The sequence below is a fragment of the Echinops telfairi genome, unplaced genomic scaffold (assembly GCF_000313985.2).
Source record: "Echinops telfairi isolate 266 unplaced genomic scaffold, ASM31398v2 ScPeMD7_4225;HRSCAF=4972, whole genome shotgun sequence".
In the NCBI taxonomy this organism is placed as follows: Eukaryota; Metazoa; Chordata; class Mammalia; order Afrosoricida; family Tenrecidae; genus Echinops; species Echinops telfairi.
In genome coordinates, this window is record NW_022108124.1 from 24,693,900 (window position 1) to 24,715,331 (window position 21,432).

At 35.5% G+C, this 21,432-nt stretch overlaps 1 protein-coding gene across 1 annotated transcript in view; it reads left to right on the forward strand.

Moving 5' to 3' along the window:
• PLOD2 (procollagen-lysine,2-oxoglutarate 5-dioxygenase 2) overlaps window positions 1-20,016 on the forward strand; it is a 102,071-nt gene extending 82,055 nt beyond the window's left edge. Inside the window, exons 11-21 of the mRNA XM_004708624.2 lie at window positions 476-597; window positions 2,647-2,751; window positions 5,902-6,027; window positions 9,127-9,268; window positions 10,419-10,481; window positions 11,470-11,583; window positions 12,880-12,945; window positions 14,888-14,992; window positions 16,305-16,451; window positions 16,561-16,686; window positions 17,374-20,016. Of these exons, the coding sequence (XP_004708681.2) occupies window positions 476-597; window positions 2,647-2,751; window positions 5,902-6,027; window positions 9,127-9,268; window positions 10,419-10,481; window positions 11,470-11,583; window positions 12,880-12,945; window positions 14,888-14,992; window positions 16,305-16,451; window positions 16,561-16,686; window positions 17,374-17,529 (1,272 nt within the window). The 3' untranslated portion in view covers window positions 17,530-20,016. The remainder of the gene's footprint in view (window positions 1-475; window positions 598-2,646; window positions 2,752-5,901; window positions 6,028-9,126; window positions 9,269-10,418; window positions 10,482-11,469; window positions 11,584-12,879; window positions 12,946-14,887; window positions 14,993-16,304; window positions 16,452-16,560; window positions 16,687-17,373) is intronic.
• Window positions 20,017-21,432: the final 1,416 nt, after the last annotated feature.

A 21,432-nucleotide genomic window follows, 5' to 3' on the forward strand; every position in this document is an offset into this window, starting at 1 on the left:
TACTGTGATAGTCTTATGTTGATGATTGTCTCATCCTATTTTCCTAATGATAATGTTTGTTAAACTTCTTCCTGTATTTGTTACACAAAATTGTATCCATCACCAGTAATTTTTTATGGTTTTTCAATAATATTTAAATGTTTTATATCATAAAATATGTTTTTGTTAGATTGCAACAAATTAATGGCATTTTTTTCCTGGGTATTTTACCATACTTAGGTTACTTGTCATATTTCCCGTTTGAATCATAAACATTTTAAAGCATCCAGGATTTAAACATTTATGTCAAGACACGTCTAAGAGGAGATATTTAAAGAATTTTGGAGTTTTTTCTCTTTAAAGAATATGAATATGTACTTTAGACTTAAAGAATAATTATAGCACGCGTAAGAGAGCATTGGGTGGATATGAGTGCATATAAAGATTATTGAATTCACAGTACTTTCTAATTTTGGATATTTTAAATATATTGCAGGAAGTTTATCATGAAAAGGACATCAAGGAATTTTTTGATAAAGCTAAACATGAAATCAACACTATAAAAATTGTAGGACCAGAAGAAAATCTAAGTCAAGCTGAAGCCAGAAACATGGGAATGTATGTGCAAATATATTGGAACGGTTTCTAGTAAAGAAGTGTTAAGATAAAGCAAACTTTCTCCCCAAAGTAGTAGCTAAACTTGGATCTCTCAACAGTGTATCAGGGTATCTATTGTCAGACTATGTTTTTGTTCAGATATAGTTACATTTAAAATGTATGGGAGTTGTGCTCGCTTTGGCAGCACATATACTAAAATGTATGGGAGTTATTTACATTTTTATTTTAATGCATAGGAATCAGCACATTCAATCAAAGTAGTAATGGGACTTCTGAGCAAGGTTTTAAATAGAAATACACTGAAAAACTAACACAAAGATACTGTAAAAACTAAGACTGGCTTAGCAGACATTTAGCTATTGCGTATTTTTGTCTCAGTTCAACAAACTGAGGGAAATAACTCAAAAGTAATTTTTATACCCTATAAACCTTTGTTTCTAATTTTTAAAAGGATAGAAAATTACCTGATAATAGTTAGAAGTATTAATTTAAATCACAAATAAAGTGTTTGTCAGTTTTATTTGGCCTGTTCTTCTCCTAAAAGTTGACTCTATCTGATACTAGTAAATTTAAAATGGTTTAGCCCCAGTTTCAGCTGTGGCTTTTGGTAAATCACAGAAAATGTAGGACTTACTAGAGTTGGGCTTTGTGTGTGGTGCAAAGTATATGTTTCCCATTGTAGGGTGAGAAGGATATCTCTACATTTTACTTACCTATTCATCTAGATTAATAGATGATAGGTATTTATGTGAAACCCTCATAAGGGCAATTTGAAGTTGTTTGCTTAGCCATTGGAATGCTTAGGAACACAATAAAAAAGATGATTTTAAAAATAAGAACTTACTCAATGGATGGCAGATTGAATCAGTCAGGCATCGTGTTGAGAGCCAATTGACTGAAAGATGATGAAGACCTGGTGGGCATCTTGGCAGCATGTATGCCTGCCTACCACTAACTGTAGTGTCCCCTGCTGTGGAAGCTAAGGGCTTGGCGTAATGGGCTCTACTTGGTTTGGGAATGTAATGGTAGGCAGGAAAATGGGCCTCTAAAAATTCAAACATATCCTTACTAATGGTCTCATAATTTATTCATTGGAGGGCCCTATGGAACTTATTTTCTGTAATTACTTTGAGAGTTTTAATAAGTGTTCCTACTGGTGCTCTGTTTAGACTTAGAAATAAAGTTTGTGTGAGAGACAGACTGACCACAGCAGAACATGGTAACTGGAGCCAGTCCTGAGATGATTAGGGAGAGGACCTCAGGCCCGGGAAAGGGAGACGGCAAATGTCAATGATAACAGATATGGGAACAGTTCCCTTATGACAAGGGGCTCAGTCTTGGGTGAGATGTCATTTATGACAATGCTACAAATACTACCAAGGAAAGGGGAGTAGCTATTACACAAGGAAGTCCATGCAAATCCATTTATAAAAGTATTCACATATGAATCGTTTACATCATCTACAAGATTTACTGAAAATTGAGTGTGTTTATGTATAAGAATATGACAAAATAATAATTTATAAATTAATCAAGGGTTCATGAGGGAGTGGGAAGGAGGGGAAAAATGAGCTGATACCAAGGGCTCAAGTAGAAAGCAAATGTTTTGAGAATGATGATGGCAACAAAGGTACAAATGTGCTTGACACAATGGATGGATGTATGGATTGTGATAAGAGTTGTATGAACCCCAAATAAAATTATTAAAACAAACAAAAGAAAGAAAGCATCTTGATTTTTAAAAAGTTGACAAATATAGTGGATTCCCTACCCCCCCCCCCCCACCTTCAGAAAGGATTAAATTTGGCTTGAGGTTTTAACGTATGACTTAAAAATTTTCATGGTTTGGTAATATATTTTGTTCTAAATTTGTAGTGTTGATCTCTATCTATGCTGATATGTTGGCTATTTTAAAATTTAAGATATCTCACTATTTCTATTATAACAGCTCTTTAAGAGAAACCTTATTTTGTATATAAGATGTGTCTTAGCATTTTCAACCACCACACACTTATTCTTTCTGATTTTTATTACCTTTTTCAACGACAGGGATTTTTGCCGTCAGGATGAAAAGTGCAGTTATTACTTCAGTGTGGACGCAGATGTTGTTTTGACAAACACACGGACTTTAAAAATACTGATGGAACAGAACAGGTACTATATAATAATCAGTATCAATTGTTAATAATAATAACCCTCTGCTTACATATATAGGGTCTTGCCTTTGGACCGTACTGTATATTTTTGTCTCAGTTTAGCAAATTGTGGGAAATAACTCAGAGTAATTTTTTATGCCTTATAAATTTTCATTTCTAAATTTTAAAAGTAGAAAATTAGCTGATGACATAAATATTAGTTACAATCGCAAATAGAGTGTCAGTTGTATTTGGCCTGTTCTTTTAAAAACTGGCTGCATCTGATATCAGTAAAATTTTAAATTGTTTTATCCTCAGTTTTATTTTGTGTTTTTTAGTAAATCACAGAAAACTTATGACTTAGAAACCTGAGTACTGTTAAAATTGGAAAGAAATTTCAGAGATATAAATCACCCCGTGGTCAAATCTGCAGCTTTATTTAGTGCTATAGTCATATACCATATATAACCTCCATCCAGGCAGTATGTGTACATATCTGTGTCCATGGTCCCACCCCATGTAAAGGTCGTATAATAAAAATCCTCAGCTCATATAGTGGTTCATAAAACTAACAGTTACTACTTTGTGATAGTTATCAAAGCATTATTTTAACTACTATTATGTTAAGATCTGTAAATGTGTTTAGATGCGCTTTTCTAAGTCTTTCTAGATAGAAAGGTATGCTGTATATTAAGACAAGCAATTGGCTGATGATAGACACAAACTATATCTAACTGTTCCAACTTTTGTATAAATTAAAAGACAGAATTGGAAAAGGAACTTGTTTGTAATCAAAGGATTGCAAATGGAAATATATATGGTCTTTTCGCAATTTCTGAATTTCATCATGTACTTTTTTACAGAACATATTCTGGATAGTAACCAACATATGACAATACAATTTTCATTTAATTAAATTGAAATGAAAAATCTACCATTTTTATCATTGTATATCATTGCATAATGATATTAATCTTCACTCATTAATAATACTGCTACTATTATTACTACTATTGAGATCTTACATTTAATGATGCCTTACCAAATTGCAAGGATAGTTCTAAATATGTTTATATATAATTGGAATTTGTTTTCTTACTTTAATGCATAAAATGTTTAGTTGATGCAGTGCTAGAATAACTTTTTCATTTTTTGAGTAAAACATGGGCACTCAGTCCAATTATTTTCTAGAACTTGTCAATTTTTAGAATTTTTTGTTTCACAGTTTTTACTTCAAAATCTGAAACTTCTCTGAAACTGTATATATACAGCCCCATTCCTTTACAATAATGGTCTATAATTGCAGGTCTGCTGTAATAATAATTTTCCAAAGTATATGAATAAGATTTTGCTCTTTAGACAAAGAAAAGCAGTTGGACTCTCCTAGATATAGGGGACAGGGTTGTAATTTTGAACTCATACAGCCTAATGGAATTCAGTAATATTTTCTTGAATTTGCTATTTTAATTTCTTCTTAATTTGATTGAAATATAATATGTAATATACATATGCTTTTTAATAATATTTAGATGCTTTTATTTTATGACACCTTGGTAAGGGCTTACCGTTGCTTGGTGAACTGTTTTATGAATCTGTTCTTTATTGAGCACAGCACCCTTTGTATTATCCTAACGTTTTAACCCTGCTAACAATCCAATTCCCCGGTATGGAGCCCAACTCCCATCTCAGGCTTGTGTTTCATAGCGCTCAGGCGGCACCGTCTCCCAGCTGTTACCTTTACCTTTCTAAACCTTGAAGCAAGTAGCAAATTAGTGTGCGTTTTCTGAGTTTCTTGAGCCAAATATTTTAGGAATCAACTAGCACTATAGAATTCAAAGGTTTTTTTTCTATGAAATATTGAATATCGTCACTTATTGACATTAAATAATAAGTATAATGCATAGAGTAATTTGATATTTGAAATATCATGTATTCTAACTAAAACAAGAAAGTAGAATTTTCTAGTTAGTAATATTTGATTTTAATAAGAATTTAGAAAAATAAATCTTAAGTGTTTATTTTGCGTAATGTGTACTTATTCCCTATTGTGTTTAATTTTTCTATGTGCAACTTAAAAGATCGCAGCTGGTCTTCACAAAATTAGAATGTTGTGAAATTGTTTTGTTACGTTTGTGTGTGTGTGGAGACTGGTTTCCTCGGTCCATGTTTCCTCTTGAAGGAGTCGGATGATCTTTTCTTAAAAATTCGATGGTGCACTATAATTCACTTCATTTCAGATGTAATACTAAGGAACCTTCAAATTTGTTGTCTTCCTTGGAAAATAAAAGCACATGATAGATTTCTCTTATGTCATGCCTTTAATTTATAACATACCCTTGTCTAAAAGGATCCACTTTCTTGAGACTGAATGTTCTATCAGTCATCCTGTATTTTGTTTTCTAAAATAAAGGGCCAGAAAAATGTTCAGTATTGCCGAAGCTCCTAGTTGTTCCATATATATGTATTTAAATTATAGAACATGAAAGCATGCTTTAAAGTAATTTGGGACATGATTTTAGGGGAACTGACCTATTTATAGAGTGGCGGCTGACCAAAACGCTGATGATCTGAAGCTCCCGGAGGACTCTCAGAAGAAAAGGCTGGTGGTAGTCTCTGAAAGCCCCAGCGTGTGAAGCCCTGACAGAGTGCTGATAGGAGCTGAGCACATGGACTTGCCATGAGATCCTAGGCAGTGACTGCGGGGCATCTGATTTTTTGTTGTTGGCTTATTTGTTGAATAATGCACAGATGTCTCGGCCCATCCATGTTTAGTTATTCATTTATTTTTAACTTGACCTATATTTAATGCATACTTTATCAGGACTATCTGCCAGCCCATTCGTAATGGAAATAAATGATCCCATTGGGCATAATTTCTAAAATCTTTGAATTACATTGAGAAAAAAATTAAATAACAGGTATTTTCAATTTTAAGGTACATGTTATTTTTCAAATTCATTTCAATTGCATTTTCTTTTTCCTTTACTCTATTTCAGATAGAAAATTATATACTCATTTATAATAATAAGGTGTTGGGAAGAACTTCCCTTTTTATTTTTGTGTGTGGCATATTTAGATGTATGATCAATGAGTTGTGCTAGGTAACATGGTAACTCAAAGATACTTTTTAGGTAATTAAAAATGAAGTAATTCCTTTCTCTGTCTTTAGGAAAATCATTGCCCCTCTGGTAACTCGTCACGGAAAGCTGTGGTCCAACTTCTGGGGAGCCTTGAGCCCTGATGGATACTATGCTCGAGCTGAAGATTATGTAGATATTGTTCAAGGGAACAGAGTGTAAGTTACTGAGAGAGGCTGGGTTGTCTAGAGAAACAAAGCTAGTGATACTCATATATGTGTAAACAGGAAGTAATTCATTATCAAGAAAGCATCGCAGCCCAGTCACACTCAAGTTCCCAGGTCTGATGTTATCCAAGTCTCATGTAGCTGCAGGCCGAAGAGGCAGAAGTAAATGGAGATCACAGGCACATAGATGCAGAGCTGTCTGAATGGGGATCACAGGCGCATGGATGCAGAGTTGTCTGAATCAAAGGTTACTGGCACGTGGCAGGGCCCGGCAGCTCTGCAGGTCTGCAGTCCACATGGGGCCATCTCTGGAGAGAGGTGCAGAGTCCCAGTGAGGGAGAAGGCAAACAGACAGAGAGGGGAAGGTCTCACTGTCTCTCTTGTAGAAAAGGTCACATAACCCGAAGGACGCATCAGCAGGCTGTGCCCTGATTGATAGATAGCTTGGTCTCCACCCCATCAAACTCCAAAAAAACACGCTCACAGCCATGAGTAGATTCCGATTCATAGTGACTCTATAGGACAGAGCAGAACTGCACCTGTGGGTTTCCAAGACCCTGTAATTCATGGGAGTAGAGGCCTCATCTTTCTCCTGAGGAATGTCTGGTGGTTACGAACTGCCAGCCTTGTGATTAGCAGCCCAATGAGTAACCACTACACCACCAGGGCTCCTTCTACATTCACACAAAATCAAGGTGACATGTAATCTAGCTGCCACAGTTAATCCATTTTTGTATATAAAGCACCAGAATCTAAAAATATGTGATCATTCTAATGTTTGATTATTTTTAAATGTGTTTTGTTTTCTTTATCTCTATCTAATGAAAGTATTTGAAGGTGAATGTTATTTGACATGCTGCAAAATACTAATATGAAATTAATGGCTTAAAACTGTTTATGTTCTAAATATTTAAAGGAATAAAATTTTACTGTGATAAATACCAAGAGACAATATATAGCTCTGAGTAGACATCTTCTTGTCCACAAAAACGTAGCATTTTTTAGTTAAAGGTTTGCAAAGGAAATTTAGTTAATTTATTATTTGGTGGCCAGGGTGAAGGTTGTGCTGGTAGGTTTTAAAAAGAGCGCAGATAGCAGAACACAACCTCAGCTACCCAAGAGTTATTAATATTAGTTGGGGTTTTTATTGGAGATTGGACTTTTAAAGATTTGTTTCTTTACTGATATTGATTGGTATTCTCAGAGTTTGAAGGAATATATACTTCTTACAAAGTGAATATATGCTTGATATTTATCTCACTGATGACATTTTATATATTAAATTACAAAATGATCATAGAGATCATTTTGATAACCAATCATCAGAGAAGAAGGGGATTTTTTGTGTGGGTTTGTTTGTCTTTTTTATAGAATAAACCTAGACCGATGTAACTGAGTCATTAAGTGTTTGGTCTTAGTTCTCAGACAAGGCAGCTTAGCCAAAAACATCCTGTCATTGTTATAAGCTTCTCTTTTTCAATTTAGAAAATAAATTATATGTTTCTCTTTAAACTGTTAAGTGGTGTAGTATACAAAACTTAGATATGAATGACGTATGAGAAAGGATTTTGTTAACAGTAATTAAGAAGCATGATAGTGAGAAACACTTCTGGTCACATCTGTTGCTTAAAAACATATTTTGTGACTCCAGGATTCCTTGATGAGACCATGTCCCTGATACTGCCTGTGTCTGAATAAGGGTTCATGGAACTAAAGTAGAGAATGTGTTTCATTTAAGTTGCTTTAAATTCAGGGCATTTTCTGCCGATGGTTTTCTGATAGATGAGGAAAAGAATACACATTTGATCCCTTAAAACAGCAGTTCTCACCATTGGAAAACACAAATACTTCACAATATGTAATTACATATTGTTTTGTGATTAATCACTATGCTTTAATTATGTTCAATTCATAGCAAAGAAAATACATCCTGCATATCAGATATTTAGTAGCAACAAAAACAATTTTATGGTTGGGGGTCACCACAAACATGAGGAATTGTATGAAAGGGCCGCTGCATTAGGAAGGTTGAGAAAACCACTGCCTTCGTGTCTAAAAGTGACGTGAAAGAATGACATTTTAGGTTATGTGTATGAGGGTGTGTGCATGTGTGTGTGGATGAGATCTGTTTTCCTTCAAAATTGCAGCACCACACATTCCAGTGATTCATTCCTCTCTTTAGCTGACACGTTGCATTCTTTTCTGGAAGACCATTTCCTTTGACACTGGCTGAGGAAAACACAATGATATCAAATTCCCTTCAGTATACTTTTGTAATTGGGTTTCCTTTGTCAACTTATTCCCGTCCTGTTTTCAAAAGTGACTGGCCCTACCATTTAGACAAAGCTTTTTTTATCCTTCTGTGTAAGTGAGTAGGCAGGCCCAGGAAAGGAGGCGGCCCCTGAAAGTGTCTTTCAATAGTCCTGTGCTTCCAACAGCATGACTTCATACCTTCCTTTTTCCATCATGACTCGAAGTGGACGAATGCATTTCAAGGAGGTATATTTTAGAAGACTTTTAGGTTATTTTCAGTGCTATCCTGGTAAGCATCTAGCAACTGACTTGGGGGTATAAGGTGCTCTGATTTAGTGCATTTGCCCCTTTTTGTGGTGTAATTATTTCTGCTATGCTGGTGCCAGTATGCAAATATGAGGGCACTGAGCAGGAACTGAGAAGAGCTGCTCTTCGGACCATGGGAACCAGCCCTGACCAATTGGGGAATGATGGCAAATGGCAAACAGATTCCCACCCCTGAATCAAGTTAACAAGAAAGATAGTGACTCATTTCCCGAGTTTCAGGTGGTATATATACCAAGTAAATTCCTTTAGCTTGAGAGTTATTTTCATAAATTCTTTATGCAAACATCAAAGTAAAATTTAACATACATATACTTATGGCTGCAGAATTTTAATGTCACCTGCATTTAGACTCATGTATGTCAACTATGATTGTGTTTTTGCATAATTTATTCAACAGTGTATATATACAACTTTTGGAAATATACATACTTTATTTTAAAAACCTAAAAATGAAACACTTTTTGTGTGTATTTGTGGTAATTTGGGGGGTATCTTCTTTTTCACTTCCAGAGGTGTTTGGAATGTCCCATATATGGCCAATGTATACTTAATTAAAGGAGAGACACTCCGATCTGAAATGAATGAAAGGAACTATTTTGTTCGAGATAAATTGGATCCTGATATGGCTCTTTGCCGAAATGCTAGAGAAATGGTAAGTTGACAGGGATAGCTTGCTTGAATGTTCTCTTGACAGGGCTTGCTTTACCAAGTGTGTCGTCATTTTTTGATGTTTTTCTTTCTAATTTGAAAGTACTGGCCAATTTTTTTGTTACATATTAGAAAATTGAGAATATTTTTGGAGAATACTTTTTAATATTTAATTGTGAGAGGAAAATTTGGAAATGTTAGATTTGCTGCCCAGGCTAGTTCATAAGCAACAGGAGTTTTTCAGTAGTGGATACGAAGCTCCTATAGATCAGCTTTGCACTTTTAAGAATTTATCCCAATTTTCATTTGTACAGCTTTAGTGCAAATGAGACTAAATTAAAATTTATTACAGATCTGATGAAATGATCATTTATATATTTTGAAGGTATACACATTTGTTCTGAAATAAATGTCCTTGTTTTCTCTAAGTAGATATACCTTTGGATCATTATTAATTTCACACATTTAAAAAACAAGTCTGGGACTAAATTGGGAGAAGGATTGAGATAGGTCATCTATTTTTTTCATTTGAAAAATTAATAACATTGCTGTTCTATAAGTATGGGTTTATAAAATATAAACGAAAATAAAGTTTATACTTCAAAATATATAAATATGTCTTGACATATTTATGTGACTGTTTTAAACATGATGTGATTATTTTTATTTATATAAACAATTTTGATTTGGGGAAAACAGAAAAGTTGGCAAGTATTTATTAATTATTCTTGTTTTAACAAGGCATGTATGTTGTTTGAATATATTTGTTTTCCTACAAACATATGTGCATTGTGTTATTGAATATCCTTAGTACCCGTGGTTAGAATTTGTGCTCATGTTTGGCTAATTTGACCCAACAGTGCATCCTGGAATGGCCTCTCTCTTACTTAATTTTTTTTCCTTTTCCTTAATTTTATATCTTCTGTACGTTCTGCTAAAGAATGAGCTTGGATTACTATTTGATGGGGGAAAAAAGGCAGGAAAGGGCTGGAGTTTTCTTTACGTGTGCGCTGTGAGCTTTGCTTGTTCTGCATGCTGTCTACAAAGGGCGTTTCCGAATGTCAGCTGTTGACAAAGGCCGCTGTCTTTGTTTACCTCAGAGTACTGAGCGAGCGTGTGCAGGTCGACTTACCCAATGCCTCTCTTCATTTTAGACTTTGCAAAGGGAAAAAGACTCCCCTACTCCGGAAACATTCCAAATGCTCAGCCCCCCAAAGGTGTTATTTTAATTTATTTATTTATTTATTTCGTTTATTTAAGTAATAATAAATATGGTATATTTCATGCCTTAAAATATCTTTAAGAATTTTCTTTCCATTTAGCATGTTAAAATGTTGGTCCATTGGTTTTGAATTGGTGTATGTGCATGTGTGTGTGTGCCTGTTTGCATACCATAGTCAATACTTGGTTGTTTTTGCCGGCTTATATTTTGTACTTGAAAGGTGAGAAAGCTAAACATGAGTCCCTTTCACTATTTTCTCTAGCATTTTGGTTTTTTTACCTCTAATAATGAGAAATTTATAGGAGTGGCTATTATATATATCTTCATAGCGATAAGGTTTGGATGTTTTTCATTATTTCTTAAAATTCATTCACTAACATTTTTATTATTCAAACAGGTACAAAAGAGCATGTTGGTCATGTTTACTATATTTACTTGATTGGAGTTTAAGATATGAAACTGGTTTTCTTCAGCTGCCTTATAATACAGGGTTCTTATCAATTACTCTGTTCAGTTTTAAACATCAGGACAACTAAACGAATGAAATAAACTGATGTAATACTAATTAACATTTTTAATTCTCTTTTAAAAATGTGATAATAGTTTTAATAGCTTCTTTGAAACAGAAAGAAGCTGAAAAGAGGTACCACTCACCACACTGGAGTGTCTCAGGACATTTCTGTTTCCAAACAGGGATTAATTTTCGGATGTCCACATCTAGAATCAATGAGAAAGGGACAAAGCCAATCTAGTCTTCTTGTTTCTTCCGTTGAATGTCTGTACTGCCAAACAGTTTTGTGTGGTGCCTGAATTAATAATCACATTTTTCATCTATTTTATATTTATGCATGATTTTGTATGAAAAATAAGAATTCATATTCATGAATTCCAACCCATATTATCTTCATGTTTTTCCCATGGTTAAATTTATTTTATTGTATTTTACTGTAAATTGTTAATACTATTTTTTTTTTGGCACATAGGGTGTGTTTATGTACATTTCTAATAGACATGAATTTGGAAGGCTTTTATCAACTGCTAATTACAATACTTCTCATTACAACAATGACTTCTGGCAGATCTTTGAAAATCCTGTGGTATGTACTTTATTTGGAACTTCATTTTTTACTTATTTTCTTATAACTAAGTGGATGTAAATCAATCAACTAATAAAACCATATTAAATGACTTTTAAAATGACAATTATATTTTATGATCTTTAGATTAGGTCTCAACTGTACCAAGAAATACTTTCATTAAGACATCTTAGGTTTGAAGATAGGAATTGTTGAATTCCTGTAATTTTGTCTAGTATTTCAATTTTGTGCTCTCAAAAGTACTTTTCATTTTTCAATCCCGATTTCAGGGAAAAATGCTTATAAAAATTGTATGTTAAAATATAAAGAAAATTTCATAAATTAGTGTGGGAAATAGACTGTCATCTTGTTTATATTTTAAAGCAATTTGGGAGGTTTATACCAAAGATAAGGGAGAGAAAAAATTGCAAAACAAGCTGACTTGGCATATTTTTAAAGTCCTAATTGAATGAACCATTTGTTTTAAAGTCTAAATTTAAAAAAAAAGACTTCAATCATTTTTGGTCTTGTAGTTTTTCTCTTCTTTAGTCAAGTTGGTACATGTATTTGAGGGAAACTACATTTGAATACTTATCTCTCATTGCTGTAGCACTACTGTTTGTGGCTTTTCTTCAGCCAATAGTAAATGTTTCAAGTTATACAGACTTAATCCCCTTGATAAGAATTGGCCTTTATCTTTTACTTTGTAGGCAGAGTTGACATCCAGCAATAGTAAATCTAATCTACTTTGAATACTCTTTTGAATAGGAAAAGAATATCTTTTGACACTTTTGCATTTTAAAAGTACTTTTGTTCCATTTTGGGTGCATATCTTCATCTTTCACTGAAGTGGAATTGAAAGAGGCTTTTCATGGTGAGGGTAGAATTGCATATTTTACATTGGCATTGAACCTCCTGGTATTTTGAGAAATGCAGTGATTAGACTTCTTGGGTAACTCTGATTTCCTGGTAAGATGTCTTCGGTTAGCGCCTCCTTCTGCTCCCACGATGGGACAGCCTGGGAGACACAGGACAGCCCCACCCTGTCCTGGGGATTGCTGTGAAACCACTAGTGATTCGACGGCCGTGACTTTTGTTCTTTGGGGAATGTTTTTTCTCCTTGAGAATGATGTGAGCATCCCAGAATCTGGCAAATACTAAAGCATAAGCTGTGCTGTCTGTAAGTTCCTCTCTTAACCCCCTATGTATAGTCATTTACAAATTGTTTGAACAATTTCTAAGATGCATACTTTGTGTTTTCCAATAAGGTCTTTACAAAGAAGGCATTTGCTTTAATTTCTATCAATTTTTTTGTAGGACTGGAAGGAAAAATATATAAGCCGTGATTATTCCAAGATTTTCACTGAAAATTTAGTCGAACAGGTGTGTAATAATTATTGCGAAGTGTAGGACTTTTTGCTTCTTTTTCCATTAGGAGATATTGCTGTAGGCATGTTTAGGCAGAATGGTTTGAAAGTGGAGACAATACCCTATCTTAAAATTTATATGAATCAGTTGTTAATTACACAGTTTTATCAATACTGTTATAAATATGTAAAATGTGGAGATTAACAATAATTTAAAGATCGTGACTCTTTTAAATAGACTCCCAAGTAGTCAAGCTGTGCTAATAATCTGTTTTGGAAGAATTAAAACTAGACTAGTCCCAAAGAGTTGGAGATTAATGATGCCCTGAATGTTCAACTCTTTCATGATGCTATTCATCTCTGTTCCTGCCCCCGCCCTTCCACAGTGTATTCCCTCACATTTATGGCTTCTGGGAATCATTGCAGCATCTCATAGAAACTCACGGAAGTTTGGGGAAATGCCTCATGTGGTGGTGGGTACTGTTCAGTTCAAAATCCACAGGTCAGGCAGGGTAAGCCAAGTGCTGTGTCCAGAGGTTGTGCTCCACTCTTGGCTCTTGCCGGTGAGAAGATCACACCCCTGCTTCTCTGAGGACTCATTTTATATGCAGCAGGATGGCTTTGTAGGGAAGTATCTTCCCACCTTATTACCAGCCCAGTGTAGGGAAAAGTCCTGTGGTTAGAATTAAATTGAGTATTATTAGTGCAATCAAATTAACGTAGAGCTCTCCATCTTTTAATGATACCCAAATATATAAGAAGCTGTTTTCCACTCCTGAACTGTATCTTATTTACGCACATAGGATGTAGGGCCTCTGGCAGGTGGTTTCCAGTCGGCATTGGCCTCCTACAAAACCTAACCAGACAGGCTTCTTCCTCAGGCCACTCAAGCAGCAGCTTTTCTCCTTTCAGCTATAGCATATCATTCCTTACATCCTTTATAAGTAACAATTACCAAGATAACCATTATACAAAGAGAGTGGCTTGATTCACATAGAGCAGTGGTTCTCAGTATCTCATATCACATAAAGCAGTGGTTCTCAGCCTTCCTAATGCAACCCTTTAATACAGTTCCTCATGTTTTGGTGACCCCCAATCATAAAATTATTTTCATTGCTACTTCATAACTGTAATTTTGCTGCTGTTGTGAACCAGGCAACCTCTGTGAAAGGGTCGTTGGATTATGGCTCGAAAGGCCTTATTCTTTGACTAACTCACAAGCTCTCTGAAACCACTTAAGAGAAACTATGGAGAGAGCATTGACATAGAACTCTTGCAATAAAAGTTTGTGTTTGAAAGAAATGGAGCTCCAAGAATATTTGCTCTAAAACTTCTTTTTTTAAAGATGAATTCTGTTTTAGAGTTTAGAACTATTGCTGATACCTTATTTAAGATTATGTAAGGTTTAAGCCACTCTAAAAGTTAGAATATTTTATGTACCACAGAAGAAAAAACTAACTGCCAATTAAAAGCTGTAGTCTAATATTTTCTAATCATGTAGTTCATTTGAAACTTATTGAAAGATATGGGCGCCTAATTAAGACTAAGTGTTATCATACATATGTCTGAGTAAACTGTATGCAAAGTGACCTCCGTTTCAATGACAAATCATAGTCTAAATATTTTTAAAACATTTCAGAGTGCAAATCAGCAAGGGAAGCACCAACTAAACACACCCCAACAAACACAAGTACACATGTACATCGGCCTTACAGCTGCATCACAGTTCCAGTTGATGACATAGGTCGATAGCACATCTTGGCTTCATGGACATTAACATGTGAAGGGAAAAAACCTTACTGACCAGTTTGTAACAGGACATGCCAATAGTGTCGGGCAAACTCAAAAAAGACATTTAATCAGATGGATGCGTGAATAGCCTGTCCTTTCACTCTTGAATGCCATTCACTAAAAGGCACACTGTGTTCATTTTCTAATGGCAATGCCACATTTTCCAGCCGTGTCCGGATGTCTTTTGGTTCCCTATCTTTTCTGAAAAAGCCTGTGATGAATTGGTGGAAGAAATGGAGCACTACGGCCAGTGGTCTGGGGGGAAACATCATGTAAGTTGTAATTTCACCAATCAAAAGGGAAAGTGTGTGTGTGTGTAGGTGTAGATTACCAATGATCATACACGTCTGAGTCCTAGAGATAAGTAAAATACATAGCTGGCCCAGGTGTCAGGAGAACTCCAATTGAGATCCAATTCTGCAACTAGTTGATTGTTCGACTGCATGTGTAATTATGCTGGCTAATATGTAAAGTCAGTGGTACAAGGTAAAGTGCGTGCTTGCACTGTGATTGCACACTTGTCCGAGCTAATCTGATTCCCTCCGTGCCCACGCGCATGTGCTGCTGCTGCTGCTTGGTCGTTGTGTGCTCTCAGGTCGCTTTCAGCTCATAGTGACCGCTGCCCACAGAACTAGCCCCACCAGTCGATCAGCCACCAGCCTCAGCATCGTTGTGACAACTACTGTGTCAGTGCGCCTCGTCCAAGGGCTTTCTCTTTTTCAGTGACCCTCTAAGTTACGTTCTTTAAGGGACTTGTATTTTAAATGCTAAAACACCCTTTATCTAGTTAACTCCTCAAACTATTCGTGTAAAGAAAGGAGGAGGGGAATCTGTTTGAATACTTTGGGTGTATTTCAGTTTTGCGTGTACATTCATGGCAACCACTATGGAGGAAGCATTACTAGTAGTTGGTGTGCTTCCTTCTTTCTGAGAACCTGTTGATGTCAGCTGCTTAAAACAAAAACATTTTTTAATACCAAAAAAATTAGTGAAATACCCTGTAAAGTTACACTTCTGCTCAATAAATGCCCTTAGCTAGCTAGTTCAGCAGAAAAATGGAAGTTCAAAGTGTGCGGGACAATTCTAAGTCAGTTGGCTGTAGAGCAATAAAAAGAAATCACTGAAGGTCTTTGGGTGCCACTAAACGGAAGTCAGCAGCATAACGGGATGCTTGTTCTCAGGGCTAGATTAGCTAAAAGGAAGGTAAGTAGAATGCTTGCACATAACGTAGCTGAGATTATCTGAAAGGTGGTTATTTAAAAACAGCAACTAATTTTCAGTGGAGAAGAAGGCTTAGAAAGTAAAGTTTATTTGCGTTACATTCAAACCTCTATATATGAAATAAGTAGAAAAAAAAAGATTATATATTTTTTCTTCAATATTTTGAATTACCATTGACATATTTGCAAAGCTGTGTTAACTAAGTTATTTTGATAGTTTTGCAATTAAAGTAGATGGCATACCATAATTGAACAGCTTTTATTTTTAGTGACTATTATGATATTGCAGTTAAAAATACCCAGATAATGTAAATGTGAATTGCCTGTAGACTCTACTTTTTGATGTCATTAATGCTGTTTCTAGGACAGCCGTATATCTGGTGGTTATGAAAATGTCCCAACGGATGATATCCACATGAAGCAAATTGATCTGGAGAATGTTTGGCTGCATTTTATCCGGGAGTTTATTGCACCTGTTACACTGAAGGTCTTTGCAGGCTATTATACAAAGGTAGTTACCCCTATACTCCTTCCTGCCAGTCACTACACAAGTGTGTGTGGGTCTCCCCCCCCTCCAATTTTACTGATTAGCAAATGTTCTGAATTACTTTGTTTTTTAGGGGTTTGCACTGTTGAACTTTGTAGTAAAATACTCACCTGATAGACAGCGTTCTCTTCGCCCTCATCACGATGCTTCCACATTTACCATCAATATTGCACTCAATAGTGTGGGAGAAGATTTTCAGGTATTTATGACTCCTATTCTTCACACTTTCAAGAAGAAATAAGTGTCATTCTGGAAATGCCTTTGCCTTAGCTTCTTTAGAAGATACTACTTGGATATGTCTTAGGCTGGGTTCTCTAGAGAAGACAGAATGGTGATGTGTCTCAAAAACTCACTGCCATCAAGTCAACTCTGACTCATGGATATGTGTAGAGAGATTCACATCCAAAGCCATGGACGAGATGTTAGGCTGGTGGCGTCTCTTGACTTGTTTGGCTACGTAGGCTAATGAGCCCAAGATTATGCAGGCTGATGAGTTCAGAAGTGAATGGATCCAAGGTCAGCAGAGGTCAGGCTGCTGACAGGTTCCAGGATTGGCAAGCAAGGTTTTCCAGAGCATCTATTTATATGGGTAGCAAGTCACACCCAGAAGAAACTTCATTTTATTTGATTACATTAGGGCTGTGATCTGAGGGAGGATGTAACATCCTACCCTAATCTTACAAATGACTGACTTCCCAGAGAAAATCAAATTATAGGAGTGATCGCATTGCGTTAGGTTACAACAAAGGCTTAAGGACTACAAGGCTACACCACTAAGAATCCCGACCTAGCCAAGTTGACAAAATACCTAACTACCACCAGTGGCATAATTTGAATATTTACTAAACATTAAAATGATAACCTGATACATCTCTTTGTTCTTTAGGGTGGTGGATGTAAGTTTCTGAGGTACAATTGCTCCATTGAGTCACCACGCAAAGGTTGGAGCTTCATGCATCCTGGGAGACTTACACATCTGCACGAAGGACTTCCAGTTAAAAATGGAACGAGATACATTGCAGTGTCATTTATAGATCCCTGAATCACTCACTTTTTCAATGGGTGCCTGGCATAAGCATGCCTTTGAAGCTGTGCTTGAGAAGATGAGAGGAATATTTCAAAAACTTCAATCGAACAACTTCACTTTGGGCCAAATGTTTAAAAAACTTTTTACAAAATAATTGTTTGATGTTTCTTAATATCTGCTCTGAGCCTTAAAACGCAGATTGAAGAAGGAAGGAAATGAAAGTATTTATTTCTCTGCCTTATTGTTTTTGAGAATAATGACAAATTTTTTACATTTGTGTTTCAGTTGATAAATTATTTAGGTATAAATATGCAAGTGATAAATGAGACTAGTACTGATTTTTGTTTGAGGAAAGCCTGGAGAGAATTTTATTTATCAGTATGTAGCAGACATGCAGACAAAATGGGCATGAACGGAAGTCAGTAGGAACCCATGGGAATCAGGTGCTAAGCAAACTCCTAGGCGATTCAATACGTTTTCCTGCTGGTATCTTTTCAGCAATTGCTAAGGGAGCACAGAGGCCAAGATCACAAAATGTTTTCTCAACATGAAACAGTGCAAAGCACATTTGAGGACCCTACCTAGTTGGAAACATTTAAAATATTTGTATTATTTGTGCTATGTTCCTTCACGTGAATATTTCATTGTGACTTTTTCTCATTGGAAAATTTGCAAGCATTGGCCATGTTTTACATTCTTTGTTTAAGATCAGCAAGTTACCCCTAACTCTGTTTTTTTTTCCTTCTTTAATACTAGAAAAAAGGTTTATTTTATTGAAAATAGTAATGTCTTTTACTATTTTTTCTGACTTTTTAAGTACTTGAATTTCATATCAGGAAAATAAAGTTATTGAGTCTATTCCCTTTTATTTTTTGTCTCTCATTATCTTTTTAAAAAAATGAATGGGTAGACTATTCACTTTTTCTCTTTACTTCATTGCCTCTACTTTATCACGCTGACTTTATTACCTTTCTTTATCTCCTTTTTAAAAAGATTCCCAATCGTAAAAGCATTTGTTGACTTGATTTTTTAATAATTTCTCTGAATGAGGTTTAGATATTCTGATTATAGCTACTGTTTTAATTTAAATGTTAAACTTGAAAAAGTTTTAAGTCATGGTGCCAAAATTCATTTTTTTCTAACACCATGTGTTAGAATATTATGAAAAATAAAGTAATTTAAAGAAGCTGTTGTTTTCTTACTATTGGCGATTGATCTTTAGGAATGTCTGGATATAATGGGCTGAGATTTTCTTCCCCCATTTTGCTCAGTTCATTCATTATCGGTAATGAACTAAACTCTACTTCTTATACTGTAAAAACTTGTAGTGACTAAGGATTTGATTGACCTCATTTTATAATTGAGTAAGTAAAGACCAAGTAATTGTTCAATGTGTATTTGTGTATACAGTAGTGATTTTGAGTACCTATTATGGACTAGGAAGTGTCCCATGTATTGACTACATAGCAATGAATACGAATTACAGTTATTTGAGCAAGTTGGATTATTTCTACCTCTTTTCTTCAGTGGCATTTAATATCTAAAATAAATTCTTAATATTGATCAGATCTAGTAAACCTTTTTAAAATTACATATTAGTATGCTGCAGAGATGGTATTGAAAATATATAACAACTGGTGTATGGCATGCCAACCCATCAAACTCTGATAACAGCCAGACTATAGTCCTTTTCTGTTGTGGTACACATGGGTGGTTGTGTTAGGTGGAATTCTCTAGAGAAACAATACCAGTGACTCTTGTAGGTTTTATGTATATAGAAAGATTTATATCAAGCAATAGCACTCACAGTGGTAGAAGTGGGAAGTCCAGTCCAGTTCAAGTGGGTCAGATGTAAGACGGTTGTCTCCTGCTCATGTTGCATGGGTTGATGAACTGGAAGCTGGAAGACCACAGGCTGGTAGATGTAGAACTGAATGAAGGCTGTTGATGGCTTCTGGGGTCAGCAGGAAGTCAATGAGCCAGATGCAGGATCCAGACCCATCAGTAGAAGTGAAGTTAGTTCTGCACCAGAGATAGAACAACTTAATAACTATGTATTCCATTTGGTGACATCCAATGCATTGTTGAAAAAAGTTACTTGTTGATCCTGCAAATTCTAGTATTGCATCTCAGGCGTCATTTTAGTCACCAAGCCAATGCTTTCTAAGTATTCATTTTCCTTTGTTTCCAACTTTTAATTCTGAGTCAGCAGCTATTAGGAATATATCTTGATTGCATGTTTGAGCAATTTCTTATTGCAGAAGTTAGTAAAATCTTCGGTTTCTTCTTTGGCATGAATGGCTGGTGTGTGAATTTGAGTAATAGTCGTATTAATGGTCTTCTTGTATTGCTATTAATATTGTCCTATCACTGCATTGCACTTTAGATTGTGAAGTGGTCTTTGTAATGAAGACTGTGCCACTATTCTTCAATTAGTCATTCCTGGCCTGGCAGACTTTGTTTGTCCAATTTAAAATAGCCAATAAAGTCTTTTTCAGCTCATGAGTGCCTAGAATATTGATTTTTATGTGTCCTGTGTCATTGTTGACATGAAGTTTTCCTGGATTCTCACTGCATGCCGTCCCAGGTTGAATTCTGAAGGTATGCCTGCCGTGGTTCTCATGTTGAGTTGTGCCTTGTCAGTACATGAAAGCCTGCAAGCTTTACTCCACCCACTCATTAAGGTATTCATTTATGTTTAGGAGGCAGCACTTCCAATCACAATTTTGAGGGACATCTACCTGAAGGCTTTGCCTTTGGGCACTATGTGAAACACTTTTCATAATGTTTTCACTGGATAGTTTTAGTAGATACCAAATCCTCCTCCTAGTTTGTCTTTTCCTGGAAGCTCCCTGAAAACTGGTCACCTTGGGTGACTCTGCTGGTGTTTGAAATACTGGTAGCATAACTTCTAACATCACAGAAACGTACCAGCAAACACAATACAACAAATTGACAGACAAGTTCAGTTAGAACAAGGCCAGGGACTGCTTATGGAACCAACTATCAATTGCTCCTTTGCAAACTCAATTTGAAGCTGTAGAAAAATAGAATTGTGAATACATTCTACTTGAATTTAAAGACTCTCCCAAGAATATATTTGATACAGTGGACACTAGGGACCAGCCATGTTTTGTCACAGCATTGAGGACATCATACATGAAGAAAACAAGGTAATTAAAAAGACAGGAATGCAAGAAAAGACCAAAGTGCATGTCAGATGAGACTCACAAACATCCTCTTAAATGTAAAGTGAATGGGAGAAATGATAAACACGGTGAATAAAAAACTTCAATGAAATTGACAAAAAGTTGGTGTTCGGAAGCCTACAAGAAAATGTGCCGCATCTCAACAACCGGAGCATGAAGCCTCATGTTATCTGAGGGTTGTATTGGCAAAATACTTAATATTGTAAGTAGCATTAAAATAAAGGGAAACATAGGCGATGTAATGACGAATATTTAACCATTTCTGGAAGTGTAAGAACCAGTGATATTGAAGAAAAAAGGCCACGCTGCCCTGGATGCATTGGTGACAGAAGAAATGCTTCAGGGATGGATGGGATAGCAATTGAAATACACAAATGAATGCAACTCTAGAAGTTCTTATCTATGCCAAAAAATTTGGAAGGCAGCCACTCGGCCAGCCGATTGGAAGAAAATCATAATTGTGCCCATTCCAAAGAAATATGAGACAAAGATTGGAAAAATTATCCAACAATATTAATATGACTCAACAAGTCAAATCTTTATGAAGACCATTTAAAAACTTTAGCGGTTTGTGCATAGCGAAGCCCTATAAATTAGAACATTCAGAAATGGATGTGGACAAGGAATATCATTCATTGCTGATGTCAAATGGATCTGTCTGAAAGTAGAAAATACCAAAATAGTGTTTAACTCTGTTTTATTAACTGTG